General features: G+C 41.0%; 1 protein-coding gene across 3 annotated transcripts in view; it reads left to right on the top strand.

Annotated features, from left to right (window-relative positions):
* Positions 1-370: 370 nt before the first annotated feature.
* Positions 371-27,801, top strand: part of FAM13B (family with sequence similarity 13 member B) — a 49,103-nt gene continuing 21,672 nt past the window's right edge. For 2 of the 3 annotated variants that reach the window (XM_030503931.1, XM_030503929.1), the window contains exons 1-9: positions 371-652; positions 10,935-11,101; positions 12,053-12,243; positions 12,703-12,915; positions 15,916-16,093; positions 16,892-17,036; positions 19,619-19,776; positions 26,400-26,441; positions 27,430-27,585. In XM_030503931.1, coding sequence (XP_030359791.1) covers positions 12,087-12,243; positions 12,703-12,915; positions 15,916-16,093; positions 16,892-17,036; positions 19,619-19,776; positions 26,400-26,441; positions 27,430-27,585 — 1,049 coding nt within the window. In that variant the 5' untranslated portion in view covers positions 371-652; positions 10,935-11,101; positions 12,053-12,086. Of the gene's footprint in view, positions 653-4,145; positions 5,170-10,934; positions 11,102-12,052; positions 12,244-12,702; positions 12,916-15,915; positions 16,094-16,891; positions 17,037-19,618; positions 19,777-26,399; positions 26,442-27,429; positions 27,586-27,801 lie in introns of those variants that run through there. The other variant, XM_030503930.1, reaches the window with a different exon arrangement.

The raw sequence follows: 27,801 nt of genomic DNA, 5'->3' as shown, positions 1-27,801 counted from the left end.
GAACAACGACAGAATAAAGCCAATCCCCGGGGTGCGGTTCCCGGGTGCGGTGGGGCAGTGCCTGAGGCGCCGGGCAGCTCGCGGCCATAACGGACAGCGGCCACCTCGCCCGGGGCCGTCGATTCCCCCTTGTTGAGGTGGCGTTTCTCGCCCGGGGCCGTCGATTCCCCCTTATTGAGGCGCCGTTTCCCGCCCCGGTCCCCGCCGCCGCCTGAGGCGGAGCGACCGGCAACAGCGGGACCGCGCTCACCCCCTACCTCAGCGCGGCCCCGCCCCTCCCCTCGGCACGTGACCCTGAGGGGAGGGGAGGGGACGAGGAGAGGGGAAGGGAAAAGGCGGGGGGGGGACCCGCGCGCGCGCTGCACCTGTCAGTCAGCGCGTCACTTCCGCCAGTTGCCGCCGCTACCGTTGGGGACCCCCCGCTCGCGGAGGCGCGAACGAGCGGCTGAGGTGGGGGGGGGGTGCCGCGGCGGCGGCGGCGGCAGCACCGGACGGCGGCCGGGGAGGCACAGCAACAGCGGCGGCGGTGGGGCGAGGCCTGCGAGGGGAACGGAGAGGAGAGGCCCGTCGCCGGCCCCCCGGGGTAGGAAGAGGCGGAGGAACCTGCTGCTTGGTGCTGAGGACGGCGGGGAGGGCGAGTCACCCGGCAACGGTGAGGGGCCGCGGGGCGCATGCGCGGCGCTGCGCGGGCCGGGGGCTGTGGTGGTGGTTGTGGTAGTGGGGGGGGGGGGGGGGGGGTGTCGCTCCTCAGACCGCGGGGAGGGCGGCCCAGGCCGGGTCCCCGGTTGGGAGGTGGGTTGAGGGGTAGGGAGAGTGTCGCGTCAGGCTTCAGGAACCTTCTGGCACCGGTACGGGCGCGGGAACTTCCTCGTGCGGGCAGCGGCGGGCGCGCCGCAGGGGCTGTGCGGTGCAGAAGTTGCTAGAGCCTCTCGGAGGGAGCTGTCAAGCGGTGCGTTCGCTTCCCACGTTGCACTTGTGTCGCTGGGACCTGGGAGGCAGCCCTGGTAGCCTGCAGGGATTTCTTGGCTCTTGCAGCAGACTTGTCTGCCGAGCCTGTTCCCTCCTCCCACGGTGGGTCGGCTTTATTCCTCCCTGCGATGGGGCTTGGCGCGCTGACAGTGTTAGCCTGGCAGCTTCACGCCAGCAAAGTTGTTCCCAGAAGTTAAAGGAAGGTGGTCACTAAATCTTGCGTGAATATAAGGCAAAGCTAGCACTGAGAACACTAGCTTATGGGTGCAACGCTCCATCCTGTGACCAAATGTATCTTCTGAGGAATCTGTCAGTGTGTCTGCTTCCATTGTTCTTGGATGCTCCTTAGGGGTTTAAACATTTGAGTGTAAATGCTTCTTGCTACCAGAAAGTTGCTTCAACACGGGATGCTCCAGTGTTACGGTATTTCTTCCAGGTTTGAAAAAAACCAACCCAACCACAAAATAACTGCAATCAAACAGTGCAACTTGAACTTTTAATACTTAATTCTTACTCTGGAGTTTCTTGGTCTGGCAGCACTTCTAAATTTGAACAAGGGAGGGGGGAAAAAGGTAACAAATGAATAAAGTGACTACCACCAAATCACTCTTTCCTGTTCAAGAAAAAAGAAACTCAATATATAAAACCCAACACAGGTGTTTCGTTTTTTCAGGCACGTATTCCCAAGTGTCCTCAGGGGTGGAATAGTTAGTGTGTGACTTAGGAATAAATTGGTGAACTGGATTAGCGTTTAGGGTTGAAGTTTTTCTGTCTGCTGTACAGTTTCATCTGCCAGCATAAAAAAAGAAAAGAAAAAGCTACTTTATGGGCCTATATTATAACAAATTCAGGTGTCGTCTTAGTCTGTGTGTTTTCTCTTTTTGTACTGCTTATTACCAGTAAATTGCTTTGTGTGTTCTTTGCTGCATAGATTTGAAGGTATTTACAGTATTTTCTCACCTGCTTTGTCTGTGTTTTGCATGTTGTCTAGCACCATAGGGATCCTTTCCTTGTCTTGACGATGTTACAACAAGGAATCAAATATCTCGATGTTTTGAAAGCATCAAACTGAAAATTCACAGTGTTATTTAAGAAAAATCAATCAAGTTGTGTGTTTCATGGTTACATTTAAAGAGGTTGACCGAGAGAAGCTCCTGATCATTTCTAATGCTTGCACATTCTGACATGGACAACGTGTCAAAACACTTGAGCTTGGGAAATGATAGTTTGTATCTGCTGAGTCAGTTTGGGCTCTTGCCGTATGCACTGTAACATTGGAGAACCTTCTAATAGCTCATGAAAAAGACTTCATTTAACATCTGTGGCTCATAACAGGAGACCTGTGCAAGCAGTGAAGCTTTTCTTTCTCAGGTACATAACAGCATGCTTGCAAAAGCAGGCGAGGCTGAAGAAATATTCCCTGCATTTGGAATAGACAGTAACTGTCGTGAAAGCCCCGGCTTTGTGTGTGTGAAGGCTTTTTGCGGTGGTTTTCTCCTTTTCAAACACTCAACCTTTTGATCTCTGGGCAGATGTTTATAGCTCAGCAGTGATGCCCTTTTCTAGGGCACACTAGAAAGTGAGTAAAACCTGCCAAGCCTCTTCTAGTTTCGATTTTTGTTACTATTTTTCTTCGCTTGTTGTTTTGGTTTCCCCTCCCTGACCCTTCCCCAAGAAGCTGCAGCTCTAAGGAAGAGGAACTGCTATCAGTAAGAGAATGCCTTCAAGTTGTCCTTAAATCCTGTGCGTAACACCAGGTTATTTTTTGCTGCCATGTTAGCACACAAAACAAAAATCTAGCAGCCATTAGGATGAGAGTGAACTGACTGCTTGCAGGGCAAGGCAGTATTTGCATCTGTGAGGGTGGAAGATGGTAGCCCATTTTAACTTCTTTTTCCCTTGTATTGCGGTTCTATATTTCCCTTGTATTGCAGTTCTATATTTATTAATAATTTCTGATTTGGGAACTGTTACTTAAGAACTAAACAAAAATAACACTTTATCCAAAACATTTGAGAAGGAGATCTAGAACTGAAGGAATATTAAATCTTCTGTGAAGGGCCATTAATGAGGGAGATTTGTTACCTGTCATGCAGTTTTTAAAGTAATGAATGTATCGGTTATTCAGCAGAGAGGCTGTATGGCTCATGTCTAAATTGTAGCCAGGCAGGGAATACAGGAATTCTGCATAGTTCCTTGGAAAGTTAGTGAAATTGGGCAAGTCATTTCGAGTCTCTTACTGGCCGTTACCTTCTCCAAGTTCTAAATTTTACCTGCAAAAACTTTGTTTGGGAGTGATGACCTGTCTGAAGGCTTTAGCAAATTCAGATTTGGCTTTGTAGTTTTGTACTGGCCTCGTAGCCAACTGTTGGGATTTGTGAGAGTTCAGTCAGTTCAGATGAATCCTGTGTATTCTTACAGCCTAAAAGAGAATGTATTTGTTACTGCATCTATTTTTTGTAGAGCTGATTTGTTTTTTGAGTCTTAAACCCCATAGTTTAGATGATGATGGTGCTGAAAGCCTGTTCTGCTTGCAACATATGGGTGGAGTCATTCAGTGCAAGAAATGGGCAATATTTTGACCTGGAACTAGGACTGTATTCTGATTATAGTGTAATTAATAGTTCTGTTATGATAGTAACAAACCAGGCTGCTCTTAAGGCCTCTCACCTGTGAATGTGTGAAATTTTATCCTGTACCTTCGTCTTAGAAAAAAGAAAACTTGAGCTGAAAATAAAGATCCTGCATTATGTTCATGTTCACACAGCTTGTAACAAAGACTGTGGCTGCAGAGGATTTTTAGATTGAGGGTTTTATTTGCTTTGCTATCTGGAGCTTTGTAAGGACGTTTGGGTGGGGCAGCTGCTCGGGCAGAACAGAGGATCTGGTGGGAGCCCTGGATGGATTGTCCAGGTTCCAGTCTCACTCCCTGCCCTCTTCATAGGTCTCTTCTGTTCAGTGTTCCCTGCAGTGTGTTCAGGATTAAAATTTGTGCTCAGCTGTGGAGGATAATAATACTTGGACAAAATTGAAAAGATGAAAGCTGGAATCTTATGAATGCCGTTCTTTCTTCCTTTATTTGCCGCCTGGTTTTTTTTAAGCATGTATATTTGAAAGGTTTTTTTTCCCTTTTTGCTGAACTTCACATTTAATAAAATCTTTTGTTGTCTTGTCACTCTTTTATTGTCATTAGGTTATTTCATTTGAGGCTGCAATGTAATTTCTAACCTTGTGATTCTGGTGGCATCTTCAGATTTGGTCATGATCAAGTTGTGGCAAGAATGGGTTGTGGAGGAGACCTCATTAGCAGTCCCCTCTCTTCTACCCTTCTCCCCCCCCTTTTTTCTCTCTCCCCTTCCCTTGCAATTCAAAGACCCATTGCTACAGAATTGAACTCTTCATTGAGATGTCTTATTCCTTCAGTGGGGATGCTAAGACTGTCCTTTATTTTGGTGGCACGTGGTCATCGTTGTGACAGAGGCAGTGTTTCCATAGCGAACCGGCCATGTATTACATTCTGTAACGTGTTGAGTTCCAATGTGAATTCCTGCTTACCTGCTCGGGACAGAGAGAAACAGGCTGATGATAAATGTATGTAATAGGAGAACTTATGTATAATAAATTAAGTGCATTATCTATTTATAGTTTGCTTTTTTTGGTGTGTCTGTGGTAGCTTGACTTCTGTTCCAAAGTCTCTTAACAGTGGTGACAATTGTTAAACTGCTTTGGGTTTATAATGTGAACCTCTCAAGTTGCATAGTTTTACTGATAATTTCTTCCTGTCTGTTACCTCAGTGTACTTTTATAACGCCGTTGCACCTAAGTTATTATCTGATGTAGTGGCAATTATACGTTTGTGGTTGGTGGAGTACAGCTTTACTTTGGGGGGAGGCAAGTAGCACGAATATAATTAGCTGTTACACAAGATACAAAAGCCTTTTTATTTATTAACTACTGTCGTTAAGAATGTGATGGGATCTGTGCGAGCAGGAAGTTTCTTTATAATTCTGCACATGTGCATTGGCAGCAGCAGCTGAGAGCAAATCTGGCAGTGTTCAGTGGTGGGTGTGAAGCAGTGAGCAAACATCGACTTCTTTCTGGTATCGCTGATGGTTTTACTGAATTCCTCCTGCTACGATACAGTTGTAGAAGGATTCCGAGTTGCTGTAATGCTGTTTAAAAGCCTTTGGATTTCGTCTAGTAAGTGAATATAAAGTATTCTTTTTGCATATCAAACCACTTGAAAATCAGCTCACATTTTGGTGATCTCTCAGCTTGCTCTTTTAAAATGTAAAATCGTTTTGGAATGTTGCTTAAATCAGTCGCTGTGTTTGAGGGTTTACTAATGCTATTGCAATGCAGCTGCAAAATGCTTAATTTGCTGCTTAAAATTTGAATCTTTGTAGGTTTTGGGTTTGTTTTTTTTTTCCTAATTTTGCATTTCATCTAACTAAAGCCTGCCCACTTTCCTGCCTCTCGTGAAGATCTGTATTGGATGATGGGCTTTTTCACAGCAAGTCTAATCAGGTTCCGGCAGCTGAAATTGTAGACTAAACTTAAATGGCTGGAAAACAAATACTAATCAATACTGTGGTTTCTTGGCTTGTAAGTTTTAAAAATAAAATCCCAAATTCCATCAATTTTAGGAATATCTTTTTCAGAGGAGCTTTCTAGAGTTGTTTTCTTGCTTTCTGCCATGGTAAGGACATCGAGGCTTATTTTGAATTGGTCTAATTTGTAAATTAGGTGGCTTGCTACGGCATTTCTAGGGAACAAAAACTGCATTACAGTTGCATTCTGCTAAATCTGATGTTGTATTTTTTGTGCTTTTATTTGTCAGTACAACCATCTCGAGTGCTAGTGGCAGATGATGCAGAATTTTAGCTAATTGAGGTCGCGTGTGTGTGTGTGAGCACACATGTGAAGGCATGTACATGCAAGTAGTGAGTTTGTTAAATAGCTGGTGTTCCTGCTTCTGCTGGCTCCTTTTGTGATTGTGTGCAAAACTGCCACAAGGTTGTTGCTTTTTGATTCCTGTTTAAGCAGAAAGCAGACACGTCAGTGAAGAGTTAATAACCATGCTAAGAAATGAAGGGAGCAGGGAAGTCGAACATGCTTGAAAAGACATTTATTCTGACATGGTTTCCTTCAACACTGCGAGTTAAATGCTGTAGTTACACTTATTTTAAAACATTCTGCCTTCATGGGGATGAGGAATGAATTCTTAAGAAGTCCAGGTTGTGAAATTTGAAATAACAGCTGAGCCCAATTGTCTGATTTGCCAATCTAGACTTTTTACTAAAATGCCTTCCAATAGCTGATTTCCCTGACAGTCAGAAAGAACAAATCTTGCTGTAAGATCTATTTTAAGCTAATCTTCTGGTTTTAAAATATATATCCTTAAACAATTTTTGTTTTGACTACTCATATATTAATGAGTACTTAAATGTTGCTTTGAAATTGATGATTCTTTTTACATGAAGGATATTCGGTGTGTCTATATATTCAAGCACTTGCCCAGCTCTGCATGTTTTCAGCTAGTCTCTTGAGACAAGTAGCGTTTGTCCTTTTCTATGTCCTGAGTTTGTGGTAGTGTTCTGTGTGTTTGCTAAAAGCTTGGGATGGGAGTTTTTAAGGGTTTTTAACTTGTATTTTTTTATTTGCCTCTAAGCTGTGTCTCCTGCCCCAACCTGCCATCTTATCAATTTTGACTGGATTAATTCAAATGAGCAAAATACTTTATTTTTACTTATTAGCCAAACAAAAGCTGAAAATCACAGGAGTGAAGGCTCCATTTATCTTGCTAAAACTTTAGAGCAAAGGGAAGACTGCTGGTTGCCATTTTTCAAAGCCATAAATGAAATAGTGTGTAGCAGTTGCCAAGTGGGGCTGTGTGTTCTACAGGGAGCTGGTACACCACAGTGTCCGAGGCAGATCCTCCTGCTCACACCTGGCTCTGGATGATATCCCTACATGAGGAAAGTTTCTGTGACTCCAAGTTGGAATCTCTGTCATAAGTTTAGGCCATCAAATTGAAATTCTTAAAATCTGTTACAACTTTGAACATTTCAAACTTAGCTGAAAAAACCCTCTTTATTTGGATTTAAAGTATGTTTACTGTATGCATCCAGAGGGGCATCACAGATTTTGGCTAGTTATGAGAAAGTCATTTAAGTAACATAATAGATGATTTTTATTAAATATAGAGGAAGATGTGAAGAACGTAGAGACACCTTAATGTTTTTGTGGAGTTTATTTGTAACTAAACCCCCTTGCCTTGCAGAAATGATCCTCCTTATAGTGGAGGATGTGTATGGGTTCTGTTTGGAGCCGATGTGAGGCCATGTGGGTGGGTGACAGGATACAGCGCTGCGGACTGAAAAAGCCAGTCTCAACTTGAGGTGCATTTCCTGAGAAGCAGGGGCAAGCGAGTGCCCTTTAACACTTTTATCCCTATCTCAAAGTCTTATGTTTAGTTTTTACTTTTCATGTTACAAGAAAAAAATAAATCGCTGATGTCTCCTAATCCCACAAAATAATATATTAAAAATAGAACGGAATGGCAGACATTGTTAGCTTTGGTTTTGGCTTCACAGATGATATGAATTTCTTGCTAGATAAAACAAGCAAATAAAAGAATTGCTTAAATAGTTGAGACTTGTGGCAGAAATTCTACAGGCAGATGAATGTTTTCATTCCTATGGCATGGTTTCAGTTAGGAGCCTTTTTTATCTTCTTCTTGTTTCATTCCTTTGCTTTACGGGAAGGTGGTGGAGCCCTGAGGCCTTTAATTTAAAAAGACACCCATATATTTGTAATTTAGCCAGTAATGTAAAAGCTGAGCTAATTTTAAGTCTAAACTTTCATATGTATTCCTCAGATACTAACAGTTAGCCATGTATTCTGTGTTTTCTTTAGTGGCATTTCATATGTGGGTGTGAATACTTCTTCGGTTGCCAAGATAAGTGAATGCTATTATGATGGCAAAATGAGACTTGTGGTGCTGTTTTCCCAGCAGACTCTTGCCTGGTACTTGCCTTATTATTAACAACAACAACAAAAAGCCCTCAAAACCCCAAACCCTAACCCCCCAAAACCCCTCTTTTAATAACAGATGAGAGCACTGAAATACACAGAATGAAACTTGATGTTTTACCCTCATTTAAGGTGCTTGGAGATGTTGCATAGGACATGGTATGTTGGGTTTTTTTCAGCCTCTTGTAAAATGATGGTCTAATATATGGTCACAATAAGGTTTAATGTTAGTTTTCTGTAGTTACATTTTGTAGAACATCACTGTAGCTTAGGGGATCTTTGCAAGTGTTTGTAGTAACAAGGCGGGAGGTAGATGAGAAAGATGCAACCGGAATATGTCTAATAAGCACAAGCTGGTGTGGTGTGGTGTTTTATTTCCTGTGTCTCTCTTGATAGGACTTGTGAAGCATGTAGGCTGTGAAATTGGGAGGGAGAGGCACATGTTCAAAAGGGTCAGGATAAGAGGGGCAAACCTGCAAATAGTTGAATGGATCACCTCGTGTTTTTTGGAATGTTTGATCATGGCAAAGAAAGAACATCCCCCACAGACTTGCTTAGTGTTTGTAAAAGACTCTAGAAGTAATATTGACATTTCTATATCTTATCCTAGTTTTCATACGTGTCTGCGTTGAAGTGGTGGACATCTTGAGTCAAGGAAGGGCAAGTGGGAAAGCTGTTGGTCAATATCAGAAGAAGAGATATGTAATTATTTATGAGCCTTTCCTTCAGTGATAGGTGATAGCATATAAATGATGATAAGCCCTATAAAACTATGTTTAAAGTATGAGCTTGGGTTGTAAATCCAGTTTGACTGTAACAAGGAGGCAACCAGGCTGTTTTGACTTCATTGTTACATTGCCAAGCTAGTAAAAAATGACAACAGAAAGACTTCTATTTTACTGTCTCCTGAATGAAGTTAATTTTCAGGTAGCCTATTTGTCTGCAGCACCTGGTGAAAATGGCAGTGCTTTTATGTCAGCTACCTAAGTTGTCTTTGCTAGAGAAGCTGGACCACGAGATTGTTCATTTGGTGCTAAATTATAAAGAAGTGGTTGCTTCTAATTTGCTCTTTTTATTAGGTGGTGCTTGTTTTGATGTTTAGTTGAAGGTTGGTAGGTTTGAGCAAGGCAGCCTGGAGCATTGTGGCAGATCCATCAAAGGTTTTTCCTCAGCTGCCATTACCTCCCCTAACATGAGGCTGTCTGGTTCCTTGTGGATACGTGGTTGACTTTGGTAGAACTTCAGAAAGTGTGCATCTTCAGATTTTAAAAGCTGCATGATACATTGGGGTTGATTGAAATCTACTTGCATGGAAAGATTGTGTTGACTGTGGCTTAATAGACCAAAATGATAAGAAAAATGGCAGGACAGTCATGAAATGTGACTGCTTCAGGGCTGAAAGCTGGCAGGATCTTCTTGTAACCAGGAATACTCAATGAGAGATTGGAACATGATTGGTTAAAAAAGGAAAGTAAAGCTTGTTGACCGGAATGTATCCCTTCATTTTCTGCTCTCAGCTCACCTGGAGTCCTGATCTCAGACCAGGATCCACTTGTGTGAGACACATAACACATTTACAACCTCTCTGTAATACAGAGACAGATGACAAAGAACAGGAAAGAATATTGGTCAGCATTGCTTACATCATTAGGCAAAGACTGAAACGCTTTTAGGCATGAAATATTCTTTTCTTCTAGGCCTCAATGCAAGAAAATTTTGAGGAGGATGAAGCAGAGCTTATGGTCAGCTCAGTGTTAACACATGGGTGCATGTGTGGGGAGGATTTGGAGCAGGCAAATGTTATTTTTTCAAACTATTGGAAGGGCTCTGGATTCCTGGTGTAAAGGCTAGGCAATGGACTGGCATTTTGGTCCTGAAATGAGAGTAGTGGGTGTTAGGACTTTGAAAGTGAAGATGAAGTTGATTTTTTTCTGATGTGGAATAGAAGCAAGAGCCAATGTGGGGGAACAAAGAGAGGGAAGGTGCTTTTCTCAAGGCTGTCAGCTGAATTCTCATATCGATCTCAAATTATGAAGTGGAAGGTTTTAAAGCCAGGGAAAGCCTTTTCATTGTCTAGCTTTGATGGTGCATATTCTGTTTGTGTGTGTACGTCTATGTTTCAAGCTAGTTTTGCCCGTTTACAGTTGCTTGAGTTTAATTAGAACAGGTAATAGGTGAGATTAAGGGGCTGAGGTGACCCTTTGACTGTATCTGGGCATTAAATCAGCTCCACTATGTCATGAAGCTGCAATTTAAGTGTTTAGTACCACACAAAACCAAAAGGCAATTGCTGTGGTTTGTAGCTATTTTGAGAGCTGAGAACATGAAAAATGTCCAAATAGTTGGGATTCTAAAAGGTGGCAAAACTGTGGGTGGTTCAAGGGAGTCTTAATTTGAGGGAAGTTGTTTCCTGTATCCAGATCTGATGATGACTTGGGCTTTGAACTGGAAGTTAGGACAAATAAGCAACTTCCTAGATCTGTACCACTGAAAACTAGTTGACTCTCTATGTTCCTTAGTTAGGACTTTGGTTTTGGTTGTGCCATTTAAAGATGGAGTGTTAAGCCAGTGCCTGAGATCCTTATAAAAACTTTATAGCCATGAAATGCTTTGGTATGGCAGGTACTCTAAAACACTGTCTAACCTACTTAGCCCTTCATGGTTCTTTGGAAGAAGAATGAATGAGTCTGAAAATCATTTGATAATTGCTAAGGCTTAGCTGCCCCATGTGTTCGCTTTAAGTTTGGTTAACTCCTAAGTGAAAAAAGAGATTTGCTTTTTTTGTGTGGTGAGGTCTTTCTGCTTTCTAGAGCAGAACAAGAAACTGATGATTTAACGAGGAGAATTCGTCAAACGCGATGTTTAGACTTGAGACTGAGTTTAAAACTATTGAAAACTTTATGGTCTAATAATATTTTCCTGCTTTTCAGATTAACTGCTGAAGTACTGATCGAGTTCTGCTATTCTTCAATGAGGAACTACAGGCTGATCTTTTGCCATAATCTTAAACAACCATAAATGACAAAAGAATGCTTGGTCAGTGAGGGCAGCTGGCGCAGAAAACGTGTTTCAAACTCGGCTGTTTAAGTACTCTGAGGTGGGTTTCTTCAACTGCTTTACTCAAGCTATTAAGAAAAGGAAGTGTGGATTTCAGTATGTCTCATCTGTTAGAATTTATCAATTCATTAGTAAACAGATTAAGTTTGATTGCAGTGCTTTGACTGGCAGTCTGTACTTCATGGTCTCTGTGCCATCCTCTATGAAAGTGACTGCTTGCATTTAAGCAAGTATGTTTTCTTTTTGATTATTTCTTTTGCAAAGACAGGTTTTTCTTTGCTAGAAGAAATATTTTGGTTTTGCCAGGATAACAGTTTAACTGAAAGACTTTCACTGTCTTCGGTAATACCTTTGTTATCTACCTAGATCCTTTATCAAGCAAAGACTTGCAAGGAAAGCTTGAGCTTCTGCATGGTGGGAAGAATGCTATCACTGAGCATCTAGAAACTAGTTTTGGGGGTTTATGTTTATTAAAATTTTTAATTTGGTGCAGGTGTTGAAAGCTCTATTGTATAGCCCAGAAAATGCTGAATATATTAGAACTTGATTGCAGTGCAGTTGTGTACCACAAAATACTTTATCATTTCATATAACTAAAACCTGAGGGTTTGGTATGATCCACTGGTTTCATTTCCTCTTGAGAGGTTTTTGTGTTGGGTTTTCAAAACCTGACTGATAAATACTGTCAGGAAACAGGCTGAAGATCCATCTCCCCTGAAGCACCTTAGGACTTAAATAGCTATGTTGTAACTAGAATTTCCTGAGTCTTCTTTGCTGCTATATATGTTCTTCTCAGTCCTCTGTTGAAGCTTGGACATAACATCTATCGTGGTTGTAGATGTTTCTTTACTTAGCTGTACTTGGAGTCATTATAGAACTTGTCATTAAATCAGTCAACAGACTGAGAGAGACCAAGCAGTATTTGCATTAGGTGATTAAACCAGCCTGCACTGAAGTATGATTTTTGGTTTTAATTCCTCTTATTTGACAGAAAAGACAGCTTTGATTTTTGGCTGCAAAAAGATATGAGGAAGAGCTCCTCCCCTTCCTTGAGTAACTGCAACTCTGTTCTTGCTAACAAAATATTTGGAATTCCACTTGATGAGCTGCAGCAAGAAGGGCAACCAGACAATGAGGTTCCATTCATAGTCCGCCATGTCGTGGACTATATTGAGGAACATGGTATGTACTATCTTGCTGTACTTGAATGTATTGAGCTGTTATTCTTACAGAATAAAGTGTGGTTTATGTAGACTATTTTTTGAAGAGTGCTTTTTTTCTGAAGTTACTTGTATTTAATTGGATGTGATTTGGTTGGAATTCTTTTTGGTGATACACACTTTCTTTCTTTACTCGTTCTGTAGCATTTGATTAGCACTGTTTTCTAAGACTAATGCACTCAGCAGGATAGTTCATAGGAAATGGTGTAGTTTAGGTACTGTAACATTTAGCTTACTGTATTGTAGCTGGGCATAAGAATGTATTTGCTGGGAAAAGGACTGCTGGAAGTCTTGCAAAACTGTTGTCCAGTAAGTGTTTCAGTCAGTATGTGAGTTGTGCACATCTGATTATCAGTATTTTCTGATCTATTTGTCCATGCTAGCTCTAGAAGTTTATTTCTGCAACTTCTTTCTAACTCAGGGGGTCTGGAACAAGAAGGACTTTTTCAAGTCAATGGGAACGCTGAGACAGTGGAGTGGCTTCGGCAACGATATGATAATGGAGAAGATGTGGACCTGGTTAAAGAAGCAGATGTACCCTCAGCTATCAGCCTTCTTAGGTTTTTTCTTCAAGAACTTCCAGAGCCAGTCATCCCTGGCAGTTTGCACATACATTTGATGCAACTTTCTCAAGGTAATAATGATTTTTGATTCAATATTTGTGTTATTTTCAGAGTGAAAACCGGTATTAAATGGAGATTTGTAGTGGCACTGGGGTGTCTTTGGTGTTCTGTGTAACCATGTGTGTATCAGGAGGCATTCAAATAACCTTTTCTTAGCACAAACCCCAGATAAATAGGTCTTTTTAGGAAACTCAGGCTGCATTCAAAGACACAGTTTATCCATCATGCAGGAAAACAGTGAAGCTGCCACATACCATGCTGATTAGTTCTGAGTATTCCACGTTCTTGTGCATGAATACTGGGACACTGGTCAAAGCTACTGGAATCAAAGCTGTGTGTCATCTTCCACTGATGCTTCAAAGTACTAGGAGTGCTTTTTTCTGCTTTTCTCTTATTTCCTCGTAATTTCTCTTACTCTGCCTATGTTTTTGTAGCACTTAGAGCTTTTGTATACTAGAGAAGAGATCTCGAGCCCTGTGCTCATGTCGTATTTGCTCTCCCAGTGTGGATTTTTTTCAGTTTAAAATTCATTTGTAGGAGGAAAAAACCCCATCCTGTCATCAGCATATTGTTGTTACTAAATATGTTTCTTCATATCCTGCAAAACCTTGCCCTTTCACACTGACACCCATATGCTGGCACAGTATTTTCCTTACCAGTTCCCAGCTTGTCTATCTGTATCCAGTCTCCTGAGTCTTTTGGCCTCTGCTGTGTTGAGTGGTGTTGGAGTTGATTCATAACTTGACTAGTAAAAAAGCTCGTCTTGCAGCACTACATTAGTAATGTCCTCAAAGGGTACATTGCTGTTGGAGCTCTGCTCCCTGTGACATAACTGAGGGGTTTGCTGGTTGTCACTCTGCAGGAGTGTTGCTCATTTTCCAGTGTCAGTTCATACTTTGCTTCAAGTGCTGGGCTTGTTCTGCTTTGGAAAATGCATGTTTTGGTTGTTGAGTTTATTCCTCATGAGAACTTCATAGCATTCATGCTTGTCCTGTTTGTTCAGAGAGGGAATTGGTTTGTGGGATGAGTGAGTATAGCATGGCTTTCATACACTGTTACTCTATTTACCAACTGCTAAACCGGAGGGTCATCTGCAGAGTGTGAAACTGCTTCATTTTCCTCCTTTGGTAGCCCCCACCTGAAAAAGATGATAAATAACAGAAGGATGGTTAAGAAAGTAATGCAGAATGCTGCTGGTTGCTCAGCTGATACTGCTGTGCACCTTGATGTGCAATATCAGGACTGGAAATGGGATTGAGGTGTACTTTCTTGGTGTGACAGTGTAATTTCCTTCTATGACTTGTAAAATACAGTGTGAAAATTGTTTTTTTCCATCTTAGAGTAGGTGATTGTGGAAGGATTTACATATGGATTGTTTTGGGAAAAGAGTTGTTCTTCAGCAAATACACAGGAAAGCTTCACTTAAACTTGAAGCTTATTTTCTTAACTGTCTTTCTTTAAAGTTTAATATAAAGTGATTTCAGAAAGATTTAAAGGTATCCACAGCAAGGAAATCAAAACACATAAACCTTTAAATGCTGTTTCCTGATACTAAAATTAGAGTTTCAGTTTCCTCTACTCAGGTTTTGGCTTTTTCACTGTCTGATAGACATAGCTCAGTTTCCAGGAAGAAGTATTTTTCTGTGCCTGGCTACCTGTATTCAAATACACAAATACACAGGTGTTGCCTGTGTCTGAGTAAATCAAATCCTACAAGGTTACTATTTGGTATTACTGTATGTGAACAACAGGGAATTTGCTACTTGGACTTGATACTAAGGACTCAGCAACTGCTCATCATCTTCAAATGTCTTCTTTCCTTTCTAACTGATCTAAAAAGAGTTTTCAGATCCCTGAGAAAGGAGAGAAAGTCTGCTAGTATCAATTTTTCTCCCATTTTGGCTTTCCCAACATTTCTTTTACATTGAATTTCTCTGTCGGGTACAAACTATTGTAAACTCTTTGAACCCTGTTGCTTGTAGGGCTTATAATGTAACAAATGAGATTGATGGGGAGATATTTTGCTGAAGGGTATAGTTAAATGTGGGGTGAGAATGAGGAAGTTTTATGGTGAACCTTTCTCAGGTCTGAAATGGAATCAGCAAGCTTCAAGCTAAGTATGTGTTAGATGATTGCACCGAGATTGCTTGTGTTCATCAGTTGAGTGTCATAAAAGGAAGTAGAGTGCTGAGAATGGGATGCTTGGAGAGGAAGAAGTGCCAGAGGAGCTTGTCTGAAGCAGAATTTAGGTTTTAGGTTAGCTTGCTGTCCTTGGAGCTGTTGCTGTCTCTATAGCTCTTCTGCCAAGCAATTGTGCAACAGTGGTAAAATGAAAGGATCTGGAGGAGCTGGCCTGTGTAATCAGCATTAACTGGGGAAAACATGCCCAGCTACCTACTGGGCTTGCAGAGGAGAATATGGTGGAACTCATTGGTTTAGCTTCTCAATTTGTTTCACAGAAGAAATTAAACTTAGAGTTTATCATCGGGGGAAGTAATCTGATGGTCCTGTGCTATGGCAACAAGACTGGGAAGGGTTTGGGTTTTTTGTTCTGTTCCCCTGTCTCTTCACCACCCATCCAAACCTCTGACATCACTGGAGAAGAGTGACAGAATAGGAAAGGAGTTCTCAGCCTCTCTTGCAGAGATCAGAGAGGAAGGGACTAACCCAGAGACCGAAATGAGAGGGTGAGATGCAGGGACATATTGTTATGAAGTACCACCAGTGTAAATACCCTTCGCATATGTGGGTTGGGTGGTTTTTTGTTTGTCTGGTTGCTTGTTTGTTGGTTTTGGGTTTTTTTTTCCCTTTTTCCGTGGAGAAATTTAGTAATGAAATCTCAGCCCAAACCATCACAAGTCAAATGCTAACAGTTTCGTCTGTGGTCTGACCCAATCAGTTGTACTTCAGAAGCAAGTAATTATTGTCAGAGTCAAAAAGTTGATCAATATTAAATATGAAAAAGCAGATATTTATTCCTGTGATTAAAATACTTTTATTACATTTTCCAGATTATAATAATGAAGATGAATTTGGAAGAAAGTTGAGGTTCCTCTTGCAGCAGCTTCCACCTGTTAATTACAGTTTGTTAAAGTTTCTGTGTAAATTTTTAGCTAATGTAGCATCTCATCATGAAGAAATCTGGTCAGCGAGTTCTTTAGCTGCAGTCTTTGGCCCGGATGTTTTTCAGTAAGTTGGTTTTAAAAGTTCATGTGGTGTTTTTGTGTGTATTTGACAGTGTACATCTGTAGTGTGAACTCATTGCTAGTCCGTGAGTAGCAGTAGCAAGTACACAAGATGAAGTTCCCAGAGAAGCTGTGGCTGCCCCATCCCTGGCAGTGTTCAAGGCCAGGTTGGACACAGGGGCTTGGAGCAACCTGCTCTAGTAGAAGGTGTCCCTGCCCATGGCAGGGGGTGGGAACTGGATGAGCTTTAAGGTCCCTCCAACCCAAACCAGTCTATGTTCCTATGAATATGTTTTGGGCAACATCTTTCTTTCTGTTCCCCCCACTCCCTCACCCCAGTTTTATCTTACAGTTTTTGCTCAGATTTAACAGCTTGTCTATGAGCTGTGGCATTAGAAACCACTGATGTGGTTGTTGCGTTGCTGTAATTATACTGAGGTTCACATTTTTTAGAGATAGTCCCTAAGATTACTATTTGTAGCAGGAAAGCAGTTGTGGAATAAAGCTGTTCTGGTATAAATGTATCCTGGGGATTCCCCTCTATAGGAAATACTTACACTTTAAAAATTCCTCGTGAAAAGTTAATTGACAAAATAGTTGGTACTTTATCACTTTTAAATATCAGCTGGAATAAAGCTTTATAATGCACTGGTGTGAAGGACACAAAGTTCTCTGTGTTCTGTGAACGGATTAGGGATGATGGTGTGAAGTGCAGCCCTCAGTCATAGAAGTCATTCACGGGAGTCTTTGGGGAAACAGCTGAATTTAGATCTCTAAAGTAACCCAGTGTTGACATCTTTAGCATTTACACAGATGTGGAGGATCTGAAAGAACAAGAACTAGTTAGCAGAATAATGGCGGGGCTTCTGGAGAACTACTATGAGTTCTTTGAAAATGAAGAGGAAGATTTTTCATCCACCAATGATTTAAGCTCAATAACTGAGCAGGTAAGAATGTTTTAAATGGCAATATGTTATCACTTAAGTATGTTATACACATTTATGCTTATGAAAGATAGGTTGAAATATAACTTTATTATGCCTTTCTGTTGTTTCTTGCAAACTGACAAAACGTGCCATTTCCTTTAATGGGTTTTCCAAACATAGTTGTGCTTGTGGAATTGTGTAGCTATGCTGTGGAGAAACATACGCTGGCACTGAACCAGCAATGATATCCTGCCCAACACAAATGTGCTACACAAACAGTACAGCTTTTGAATTACCTTTTTAGGACTGGAAAGCTGTGTTTCAAGGGAAATGCAGAACCAGGCTGGTGTCTGTCTTGGTCAATAACACATCCAGGTGTGTCTTGGAGCAACATGCAGGCTCTCACAGTCTGCTTGATGCTATCAGTGCTGTTTCCCTATGCCAGAATTTCTAGAATGGTGTTTCTGATTCTAAGACTTCAAAACATCTTCTTGATATTAGTGGGGAAAAGTGTTGAAATTAGAGAAACAACATTGAGTAGAACAGAAATCCTCTGGGTCCCAGTATTCAGCTGCCAGGTTTGTCAGAGTCACCTCTCCGTGTGACTGATGGTATCCAGTGTCACTCTTCTGCCTTTCCTCACAACGAGTTTAACTTTGTGCAGTAAAATACCGTGTCATGCTGGGATAAATAGAGAGATGGAGGGTTGTTAAGGGAAATGAAAATGTGGTGGTGTGATACAACCTTCTGATGTTGGCAGATGTTTTAAATTCTAACAAGTCGTGGTATATAAGTGATAATGATGGAAGAAATTCTTTTTTGTATCACCAAAGCCAGGTTCTTGGATTTATTAATAAAATCTTGGCTCAAACCCTTCTTCAGAAAGACAGAAAGCTATAAACTATGAATTTTCTCATATTCAGTTGGCTTAAGAAGTGACGTATTTTCTTTAGAGAGGAAAAAGGGTAAATAACAGCAGTTGCTAAGGAAGGTAACGAGAAACAGTGAGTTTTTAAAGCCTCACTGTGCCACGAACCCCTCCTCTAGCAAGACAGGTAAGGCAGGTCCTGGGGCAGCTTCCTCTTGACTGCAGGAGACACCTCTCTCACCCACTGGGCTGCTCTGCCAAGCGTGGGCAGCAGGTTCTGGGTTGAGCAGCTTGTGCTCTGCTCGCTCCTGTAGCAGAGTGCTGCAGCTTTGCAGTGTTTGCTGTCTCCAGCTCTTTGCAGGAGTGTGTCTAGCACCCAGAACTGACACAGCTCTGCTGTGAGCAGGAAGCTGTTGGATAAAGCTGGGCTGTAACTCCTGCAGCCAGGCTGAGGGCTATCACCTGGGGCTGGCATGACTGCCCTTTAAAGAATAGTCAGTCTGCTCTCACGCTTTGAAGTTACTGACCTGTCAGTGGGTCGTTCTGTGTTTCAGCACAAGGGTTTCCCAAGCATAACAGCCTGTTTGGTGTGTGGTTTTGGCTTTGTTTTTTCCGCGGTGGGGTGTCCCTTTAATTCCGTGGTGTCTCCACCAGATGTCAACAGTGCACTGCTGCTGGGTCCTGCTCCCTCCCGCCGGTGTGTGGGGTACAGCAGGGCCTTGTCCCCTCTGGATGCAGCCCCTGGGCAGCCATCTGTATGCAGGTGGGCTTGCCCGTGGGTCACTGGCACATCCTCTTGCACTGACAGAGGAAATTCAGGGATAAATACGTTTCTTGCCCTGAATGTGGGGCCGTATAACACATTACACGCCTTTGAAAAATGAACACCTCCTTTCTGCCTTCTGTGTAATCTTAAACGTCTAAAGTTTCAGTTTTTCTTAATTCAGTGGGTTTGTTTTATACTCATGCAGAAGATGATGTAAAGCGTATGTCCTTGAGGCTGCTGCTGCTTTATTGTTTGGGTTTGCAAGTTTGGGAGGTCAGTAATCAATCACAGAGGGGCTTTGCAGTCAAACAGAGTAACTTTGTTGTGTGTATCTTTTTATGGTTTAAACATAGTTGCTTTGTAAAAACTGAAGGGTCTGTGTTGAGGTGCCAGTTGCTACATTCTTTTACTTTTAAATTGCCTGTACCTTACTGCTTAGGTAAACACATCTGTATTTGGAAACAAAGAAACAAAAATAGATGAGAGGCTTCTCAATACTCTTATATTTGCCTTCAGAAGTACTCATTCAATACCTTAAAGTTTGGATTCTTAGACTTACAGATTGCTTTCCATAAAAGGGTTTGATCCATGTATGAATAAGGCTTGCTATGGAATAGAGGAGAATTGGCTGTCTCTGTTTTATATGTAGAGGAAGAAAGGTTCTGTGCCTCATGACTTCAGTGTGGCTGGGATTTTTTTTGTCTTGATTCTGCTTGTGGTCATTTACTGCATCAGAGGTGCTTCTCTTCAGCTTTTGTCCAGTGTTTCAAAAGGGTTCTGTAGCTTTTTAATGATGCGGAATATATGGTTTCACATAAAAGCAAGTCGAGTGTGCCTGCTTCTTTCTGAAACTGGAAAATGTTCTCCTCTTACTTGTACATTGTTTTTTAGACCTCTCATGCTCTTTCAATTCCTTGGACCTCTTAAAAGAACTTTTCAAGCCATTAACTGTGATTAAATCTATTTTAGATCAATGATCTCTTGGAAGAGGAGGAAGATGTAAAGCTTGAGCAGTCTGAAGAACTTCCAGAAGATGGCACAGAGAAACCTGTTGAAAGGCCAGCTGTGGTGCATCTAGATGTGACAGGGAGTCTCTCGGATTCCAGGAGTGTTACAGCATCAACAAGGTAAGCTGTTCCTGCCTTGGAGTTTGGATTTAGAGGTTGGAGTATCGTTTGTTCTGACTGAGAGAAGCTGTCAGGCTTTTGAGATAAGTAGTGGTGTCTACAAACTGAAGCTTTATAAGTTATTGTAGTAGTAAAATACGGGATAAAATAACTGTTCCCAAATCCAGCAGAGGAATGCCTGTAGAACACAGATTGGATTAACTATGGTGATTTATGCAGGGAAAGGGAAAAAGGGCATATTGTACTGAAACTCTATTTGAACAGCGAATTTTGTAACAGAAGTATAAAAAGAATGTGAATATTGCTAGACGTGAACCCATTCTGAACCATCATTCCACCACTCCCTTTCAGAGGGAAATCCTGGGGCTGTTTCTTGTCATGTGCTGGTGAGCAGAGCTGTCCTTGCACGGCCCTCCTTATTGTCTAAACCTGTGCGAATATGTTTATCCAGATTTCTTTTATTATGCCTAGTTTGGGCAGGTGTTAAATGAGGAGAGTACTTTCTGATTTCACTGGCATACAGTAGAATATATTGCATTCAACAATTGTAATGAAGACTCTATAGGTGTGGTTACTTCCTGAAAACATGCTAGAGAGAGAAAATACTGGGGATGAAAAGAGAATTATATATGGCCAAAAGGAGAGTGGAGAGCAAGTGGGATAATATTGACCACTAATGATTTTTAGGTTGGTGTTTAGAGGTTCTAGAAAGGCCTTTAGTAGGAGCAATGTGGAGGGAATTTGGAGCGCTTCAGAGATGGCATTTTGTAAGGTTATATATGAGACTTTGTAGCATGGGTTGTTGAATTGAGGGTCCAGAAAGTGTCTTTTAATTTGAGCTGAACTGAAGACTCTGGATACCCTGTTTTGTGAAGTTGACTTGTTGATGTATTTGTAAAACACCTGAAGATAGATCTGAATTTAAACTCTGCCAGCTAAGTTTATCTGATCTTGGAGGCTGATGTTTCTTTGTTACATCAATATAGGAGTGACATAACTGACATTTATGCACAAGTTGAGGTTTAATTTGTGAGCTGTTTTCTAGAAAAGGTGATTAGAAAAATGCACAGAAAGCCAAGGTCTTGTGTTGTCCAAACAGGTATCGTCGCCACTGAAGCTGGAGGGCCCTGTGGTACCTGCCTGAGAGCCAGGCTGTAGAGAGATCTGTTCAGATAGGCTCTGCTGGGAGGGAGCTGGGACCAGGTTTGGGAGCTGCAAAGTGGGATACAGCACTGGAGTGGGAGTCAGCTTTTAATTAAGACCAATCCTCATAAAGGAGATGCATAAACTTAAAACTGTACTTCCCTTTGAAGCTTACTTGTGTTTGTTTGTAATACACTGGTTTATATCGTGCTTGCTTGTAGCACGCAAGTTTTTATTTTTAAGGCTGCTTTACTTGTACTTAGAGTTTACGTTTTATGGATAGTGAGTTTTACCTTTTCTTCTCTACAGCATGTAGAGAATGGTATGGGCACTGCATGTAGAAACTTGCAGGGAGGGCTGAGGAGGAATCACTATTAAAAGCGTGACTGTAAGCAGAGGAAATGCAGGGAAAATCACAAAGAAGTTTGCTGCCTTACACTCAGTAGCCGCAAGAAGGTGGATTTTGGGTTGGAATCTCGTCAGGTGCTTGCCTGCACACTTCCTTCTACTTCATTGCAGGAACTTGTAAAAATAGAAAATAATGGGAGAAACATACTTTTGTTTTGTCATTGAAATGATATTTGAATAATTATCCTTGTCAGTAATGCAGGTGCTTAATCTTGCTTTGAGTTAAACGCAAAAGAAGTTGCTGCAATTGGAACTTCTACAATTAGAGTTGTAAAGCAATTTAGTTACTCACAGGTATTTAGTTGCTTGTGGAATGTGGAAGCACAGCAGTAGTGACAAACTCAACATGTTTGAGAGTTTAAATTTGATAGCCTGAAGAGAAAAACATCTTTCCTCAATGTTTAGGGTTAATTAAACATTAATAGGCTTTAATTATGGTTGGCATTTTCCATAATTTGTGGGGAAGGATAAGGAGGAATCCTGCAGAAGAAGAAAGAGAATTGTGACTGTAAAACCAGAGCAACTGCAGGAAACGTGAAACAAAAAAAATACAATTACAGAGTGAGGCAATGTGCTTTATTAAACTTCTCACCACCATAAATACTGTATGTTTCCAAACTTAAAGGCTTTCATAGTATGTATTTAATGGCCTGTCTTTGTTGTATTTTATATAAAAAAGCAAATGTTAATGCAGGTTTGTGGGACTGTTTGTCTTGACATAGGGCCTGCAGCAGCTTATAAAGGAAAGAGGAAGAGGAGCAGATCTCAAACATAATTCTTTTAGTTCCTTAACCTGGAGTTTGGTTGCCTCTTTGCTGCTGTCAGATTTTGGGAATGGACTAGCTGTATATTTTGGTCTCTGTGGGAAGGAGGAAAAGAGTACTGAGGTTGCATGTTCTGCATGTTAAAGATTGGTTATGTTGATCCATACAGTGAGGTATAGACCTTCGTTCTCATTATTTGGACTACAGCTTCCTTATAATGTTGTTCACTACCTTTTTTCTTTACTTTTGCTGTTTGTTCTTGCTGAAATACCTGACCTTCATGTACTGCATGGTGTTAATTTGACTTTGAGTTCAAGAGAAACCGATTGCAAATGTGGGTAATCATTAATGCAGTTTGATTTAGTGACTGCTTGAAAAAGGTGTTTAAAATAAACCTGTTGAGTGCTCTTTCAGCCCATTACCCTAGAGGGGAGTGTTTGTGAGTTGACCTTGTGCGTGTAAAGGAAACACCATATTCTCTGTTATCAGAAGCCTTTTCCCCAGGCTCTCCTGGTTTTGCTGTCCCGACTTTCGGAGGAAGGAATCTCTGACTCAGCACTGCAGCTGACTTTCAAGACGGGCTCTTGAAATAATCACTTTAGAATCCTTCTCTATCATTATTCCAAATATTTCATCACTGCACTTTGCCAGGCAGCATTTGCTTTACTCTTTGCAGTTCATCTTCAATATTGCCAGTCAGGAGCCTAATGGAAAAACTCTTGAGACATTCTTTGGGCTTTTCAAAATTATATGTGTAAAAATGAGATATGACAAGTCGTAAGTTCTGTAAACAAGTTTATCTCTATTAAATGCAATAAGGGCCACATCCTCACTGCTTGTGTGATATTTGTTCATGCTTTTTGGTTCTAATTAGCTCAGATCAGCAGGAGAGAGGCAATAATAGTAAACAGCAACAAAGCGAGACAAAATGCGTCTGTAGTAAAGCTGACCGAACGTTACAACTGCCTGAATGGCTAGAAAATAGGTTATTCTTTTAATCTAATGTTCTCTTTACCATCCAAGTACTCGTCCCTACCTAGAAAATCTGTCACCAACATGTTAGGGAAGCTTTCAAGTGTTGATTGGGCAGCTTATTGTCAGGAGTGACCTCATGTTGCAGTCTATTTCTATTTAGACTGCAGGGTTTAGTGCAGCACTCCAGAAGTGCTGCCTGACAAGCAGCCATCGAAGCCGGGCGAGCAGCATGCACAGCCAGCAGCCAGCACCACGCTTTGCTGGTTTCCAAATGAAGCAGTTTTACATGAAGTGCTCGTTTGGGATAGCAAAAATCATCAGAATGGCCTGTAAAGTTCTGCTGCACAGGTAAATATACGGAAAAGAAAACGGTGCTTTGATAAGATTGCAAATAAGACTTTATTTAACTTGAAAATTATGCGAGATTAAATGGATTAAATGGATTTTTATGAAATGAAATAGTCACAACTGATTTTTTTAATGACAAATAAGAAACTGTGGGAATTAGCAAGAAAAAGTTTGGACTGGTTTCTCTCTGGTTAATGTATTTTTTCTCTCTCAGGTGTGTTTTTACCGGGACTTTGTATGGGTAGGGAGACAGTGCAAAAGGGCTCTCGGGACCGGGTTAGCATTATGAAACCAAGCTGTTTACCTTTGTGTGTCTTGCTGTGTCATGCTGCGTGTAGCAGCTCTGTGTAGCAGTATAATTTACAGCTTTTATAAAGTATCCTTGAACTGTAGTAGCACAGTGGGGAACTTGGGTTGTATTTTCACCGAAGAGCCATTGACACATTTCTTTCAAAAAGCACTTAATTGCTGAAGGGCTTAGTTGAAGATATCCTGTACGTAGTAAGAGGATTGTAAAGGCTTTGCAATACTGCTGGGTTATGCACATCTTTTGCTGAGTACCTCTAATGCATCTAAAGGTGTTTAATGGGAGCACTGGGGAATGATCCTGTGCTGGGGGCTGAAGGTTGCGCAGTAAGATGGAATATTGTGTTGTGAATCATGTCTGAAATCTTCGGGATTCTGTGGAGATGAGCTTGATTCTCCTCATTCTTGACACAGTTCCTCATTGTCTGAAGTGGGGGAATAAAAGGATTTCAGGTCATCGGCTTCCTATAAATAGTGTTTGTACTTGTGCCCTTGACTGAATTACTTCTTTTGCTCTCTTTTACAACTGGAGTGCAGTGTTCTGTGCTCTGATTGCCTTCTTTTCCCTCCCCCTCCCACCCTAATCTGTCCTAGGAGTGACTGTGTGTTAATAGTAAATTGATTCCAGTGTATACTTTTGTGTATTAGCACTTTTAGAATGTGAGCATATCTTTTATAATGTAGAACTTCCTGAAAATACTGAGATAGGGTACATGGTTTGAAATCTGTTTTATTCACTGATGTTCTTGCTCATCCTCCTCTCTTCTCTTGTTTGTGAAGCTGAACTTATTCACAGCTTCCTGTCTTCATTTTTGTGATTTCAAGCATGGTCAACCCAAAACATGTTTATCAAAGATCTTCCTTTGTGCCAGTAGTAGGGCTGTGCTGAACTTGTGTGCACGGACGTGTCAATGAAATGTAGATATATTAAGTTGTAAACTTTTTCTTACTGTTTCTTAGTAAGAAAAGAATCAAAGTGCCATTGTGGTCACCCTCAGATGTTTGATCTAGCAGCTTTGAAATCAGTGGCTGCAAGATCTGCCTTCTACATCAGGTGTTTCAATTTTCCAAAGCTATGCAGCAGTGTCTGTTCTAAAACGGTAGTTTAGAGCTGCCTGTTCTGTCAAAGCATTTGGATATGGATCTGCTTTGGTTTTCCCCCTAGGCAAACACACACATCAAAATGAGCTTGATTCAAAAATCATGTTTCCATTAAGAAAAGAAATAACAAATTTGTGTGGGCACCTGCTTGTGCAGTTGTTCCACGGTGGTGGTTGCATTCGGTGCTGTGCTGTGTCCCAGTACAAGTTATCTAAGGCAAAAGGGCATCATTGTTTTTAAAGAAATGCTTTAACCACTTTCCTATCAGCAAGTGTTTCACTGGAAATTCCTTATTGTTTGTGTTTCCTCTGCTTAGAGGAAGAGCAAAACAGTCTGCTTGAGGTAGTGTAATTATCTTGCCTATCTGGTGGTAGAGCTACTACTAGTTGAAGTCTAACAAACATATTCCTTGCTGCATTAAAACTATTCGTGGATAGGGAGAGAGACCATCTACGTGTTTTAGTGCAAGCGAGGCTGGGGTCAGTCAGAACTGTCTCGCAGAGGCAGAATACCTATTGAGCTCTCCAGTGCAGTGGGAAGCTCCTTTGTATTGCAGAGTTTACCTTATGTATTCATGGAAATAACATTTAAAATCAGCTGTGGGTTCCAGCAGTGGTGTTACATGGTAAAAGGTGGGCTAAAATGTTGGGTTTCAGCTTTTAGAGCTTGGTTATATATAATAGGAAGCAAAAGCATTTGTTTACCTCCCTCCCTACCTGCTGCTTGAAACGAAGTTAGTATTTCTTTCTCTTGTTCTAAATAGGATGTGAAAGTTGCACCTCACAGCTGTTCACAGTAGGGTTTTCTCCTTTTATTTTGTTCTTAGCATATTTATCATCACTTTGTCTAAAAATGAAGTATTTTGTTTATAATAAGAGAATTTTGATCATGTTAATTCAAAACTGTAGAGGGACCACATACCCATGAGTTAACTTACTTGTGTTAGTTACACTGATCTCCACCCCCCAGGAGTTTAATATTCTAGGCTGAAGTGGCTTGTGCTAGGAGACTTCAGATGTTTTACAAACAGCTAGTTCCTGCCTCCAGACCTCTGCAAGGTGCCTGCTTTGGACTTAAAATGTTGTAGCTGTCCTTGGAGAGTGCTGCACATCTGTTGAATGTTGCAGAACAAAATTAAGCAGCAGTCTGACAGGCAGGGAGGAAGCTCTTATGAATTGTAACTGTGGAGGAAAGCAGAGTGATGTGGAATGTGCTTTAGGCAGCAAGGTTAAAATCTGCATTCTTAAGCAAGGTGTCAGGAAATCTTTGGGGACTAAGTGATTAGTATTTCCCATGGGAAAGACTGTACCTCTGAGAGCTTATAGCTTCATAATATACCGAGAGAGACAAATCTGCTTTGCTACTTCTACAACTTTCTGTCTTATGATGGTGTTCTTTAAGATTCCTTGATCTAAAGTAAAGGGACTGCAAATCAGTGTTTTCTTTACGTATTTATTTTATTAGCCACATTACCTGCAGTCTTTAAATATTTTCTAAGTTGCTTTCTGTTGACTTCAAGACTTTTATTTAGTGTGATAAGTTTTTGCATTACATTAACTTCCTTTTTCTTTATTGCAGTGCTCACATCTCTCCCATAAGTATCTTGCCAGCTTCTGCAGAGTAAGTATAATGAAAACATGAAATGTTTGAGCTGTGCTGTTACTAGAACATGCATAGAAGATATGTCTGCTTTCAAGAGAAAGAAGTGCAGTAGATTTGATGGTTACAGTTATGAATGAACACATACTAGCATGAAGTATTTCACTTATGGCATTTAGCACTAATGCAGTAAAAATGTTTGTCAGTGTTGTTGACTGCAGAAGCATGAAAGCACAGTAGGGTAGAATCTAGATTCTAAAACACTTTGGTTTTATGCTTGGATACATCATAGTTTGACTTTTAAAGACCTGATAGCATTCACATTGTATTTTAACACCACTTCTAGTTGTTAATATTGAGTATAGTTCAGTGGAATTGCGTGTAGTAATGTTGAGGGGAAAATAAATGCACAATTCCAGAGTTAAAAATGGGATAAAATAGTGTAAGATCTTACAGGAGGGTTTTTTTATAGGCCTAATTGTGTATTTTGGATGATCTGGCTGAGAAGCACTTAAAAGAGTCGACTGTTTTTAAACAGTGCAGTACTTTTCTTGATGTATCTTTGGCTATATCCTGTGTCCTTCATCAGGTACTTGCTCATTGTCTCTGCTGTTTGTGGCTCTTGCCTTTTAAGATTGCAGCTCTGTTCAGGAGGGCTTGCAGCCAGCTGTGCTGAACTGGTACCTGTGCCAGGGTTCACTCTGACCTCGTACAGACACAGGCTTTTACTGGCACATTAATGTATTAGGCTTTTGTTAGGAAAATAAGTTCCTGTAATGTGTTGATTACTCTTAAATAGGCTTCATAGTACTGTATGTAAATCTTATGAAAGAAAAGGTAAGTGCAGTAATCTCTCCTGCCTTTCTGCAAAAGTGAGGGTCTTTTTGCCTCGAAGTACTTGTCATCAAAGATTCTTGTCGTGTGTAAAGTTTATCTCCGCCTTTCTGCATAGTTGACCGATGCGAAAGGAGAGTTCTTAATGTGAACTTTCTGTCTTTTTTCCTTGCAGCATTTTAGAGAGAACAATTAGAGCAGCTGTGGAACAGCACCTTTTCGACCTGCAGAGCAGCTTAGATAATGATCTGAAACATATACAGCAGCACAGACTGGGCTGTAACAATGAAGCAAACGATCCCAGTGGGGATGAGGAAGGATCTAACAACCAGTAAGATTTTGTTGTGTCTATAGGGAATTCTATAGGATTGTATATCTTAACTCTTCCAAAACAAACTACCTCAACCCAAAGCAGAAGTTGACTTTTGCAGTTCAACAGTTTTGCTATGAATCAATTTATCTCCACATTTTAAACCAAATCAACTTCTATGAGTTGTCAGTAACCAACAGCTCTTGAAGCAAATACTTTAATTTAATCTTATAGCTA

Source organism: Strigops habroptila, chromosome 12 (genome assembly GCF_004027225.2).
Source record: "Strigops habroptila isolate Jane chromosome 12, bStrHab1.2.pri, whole genome shotgun sequence".
Lineage (NCBI taxonomy): Eukaryota > Metazoa > Chordata > Aves > Psittaciformes > Psittacidae > Strigops > Strigops habroptila.
This window is presented reverse-complemented; position numbering and strand designations above follow the sequence as displayed.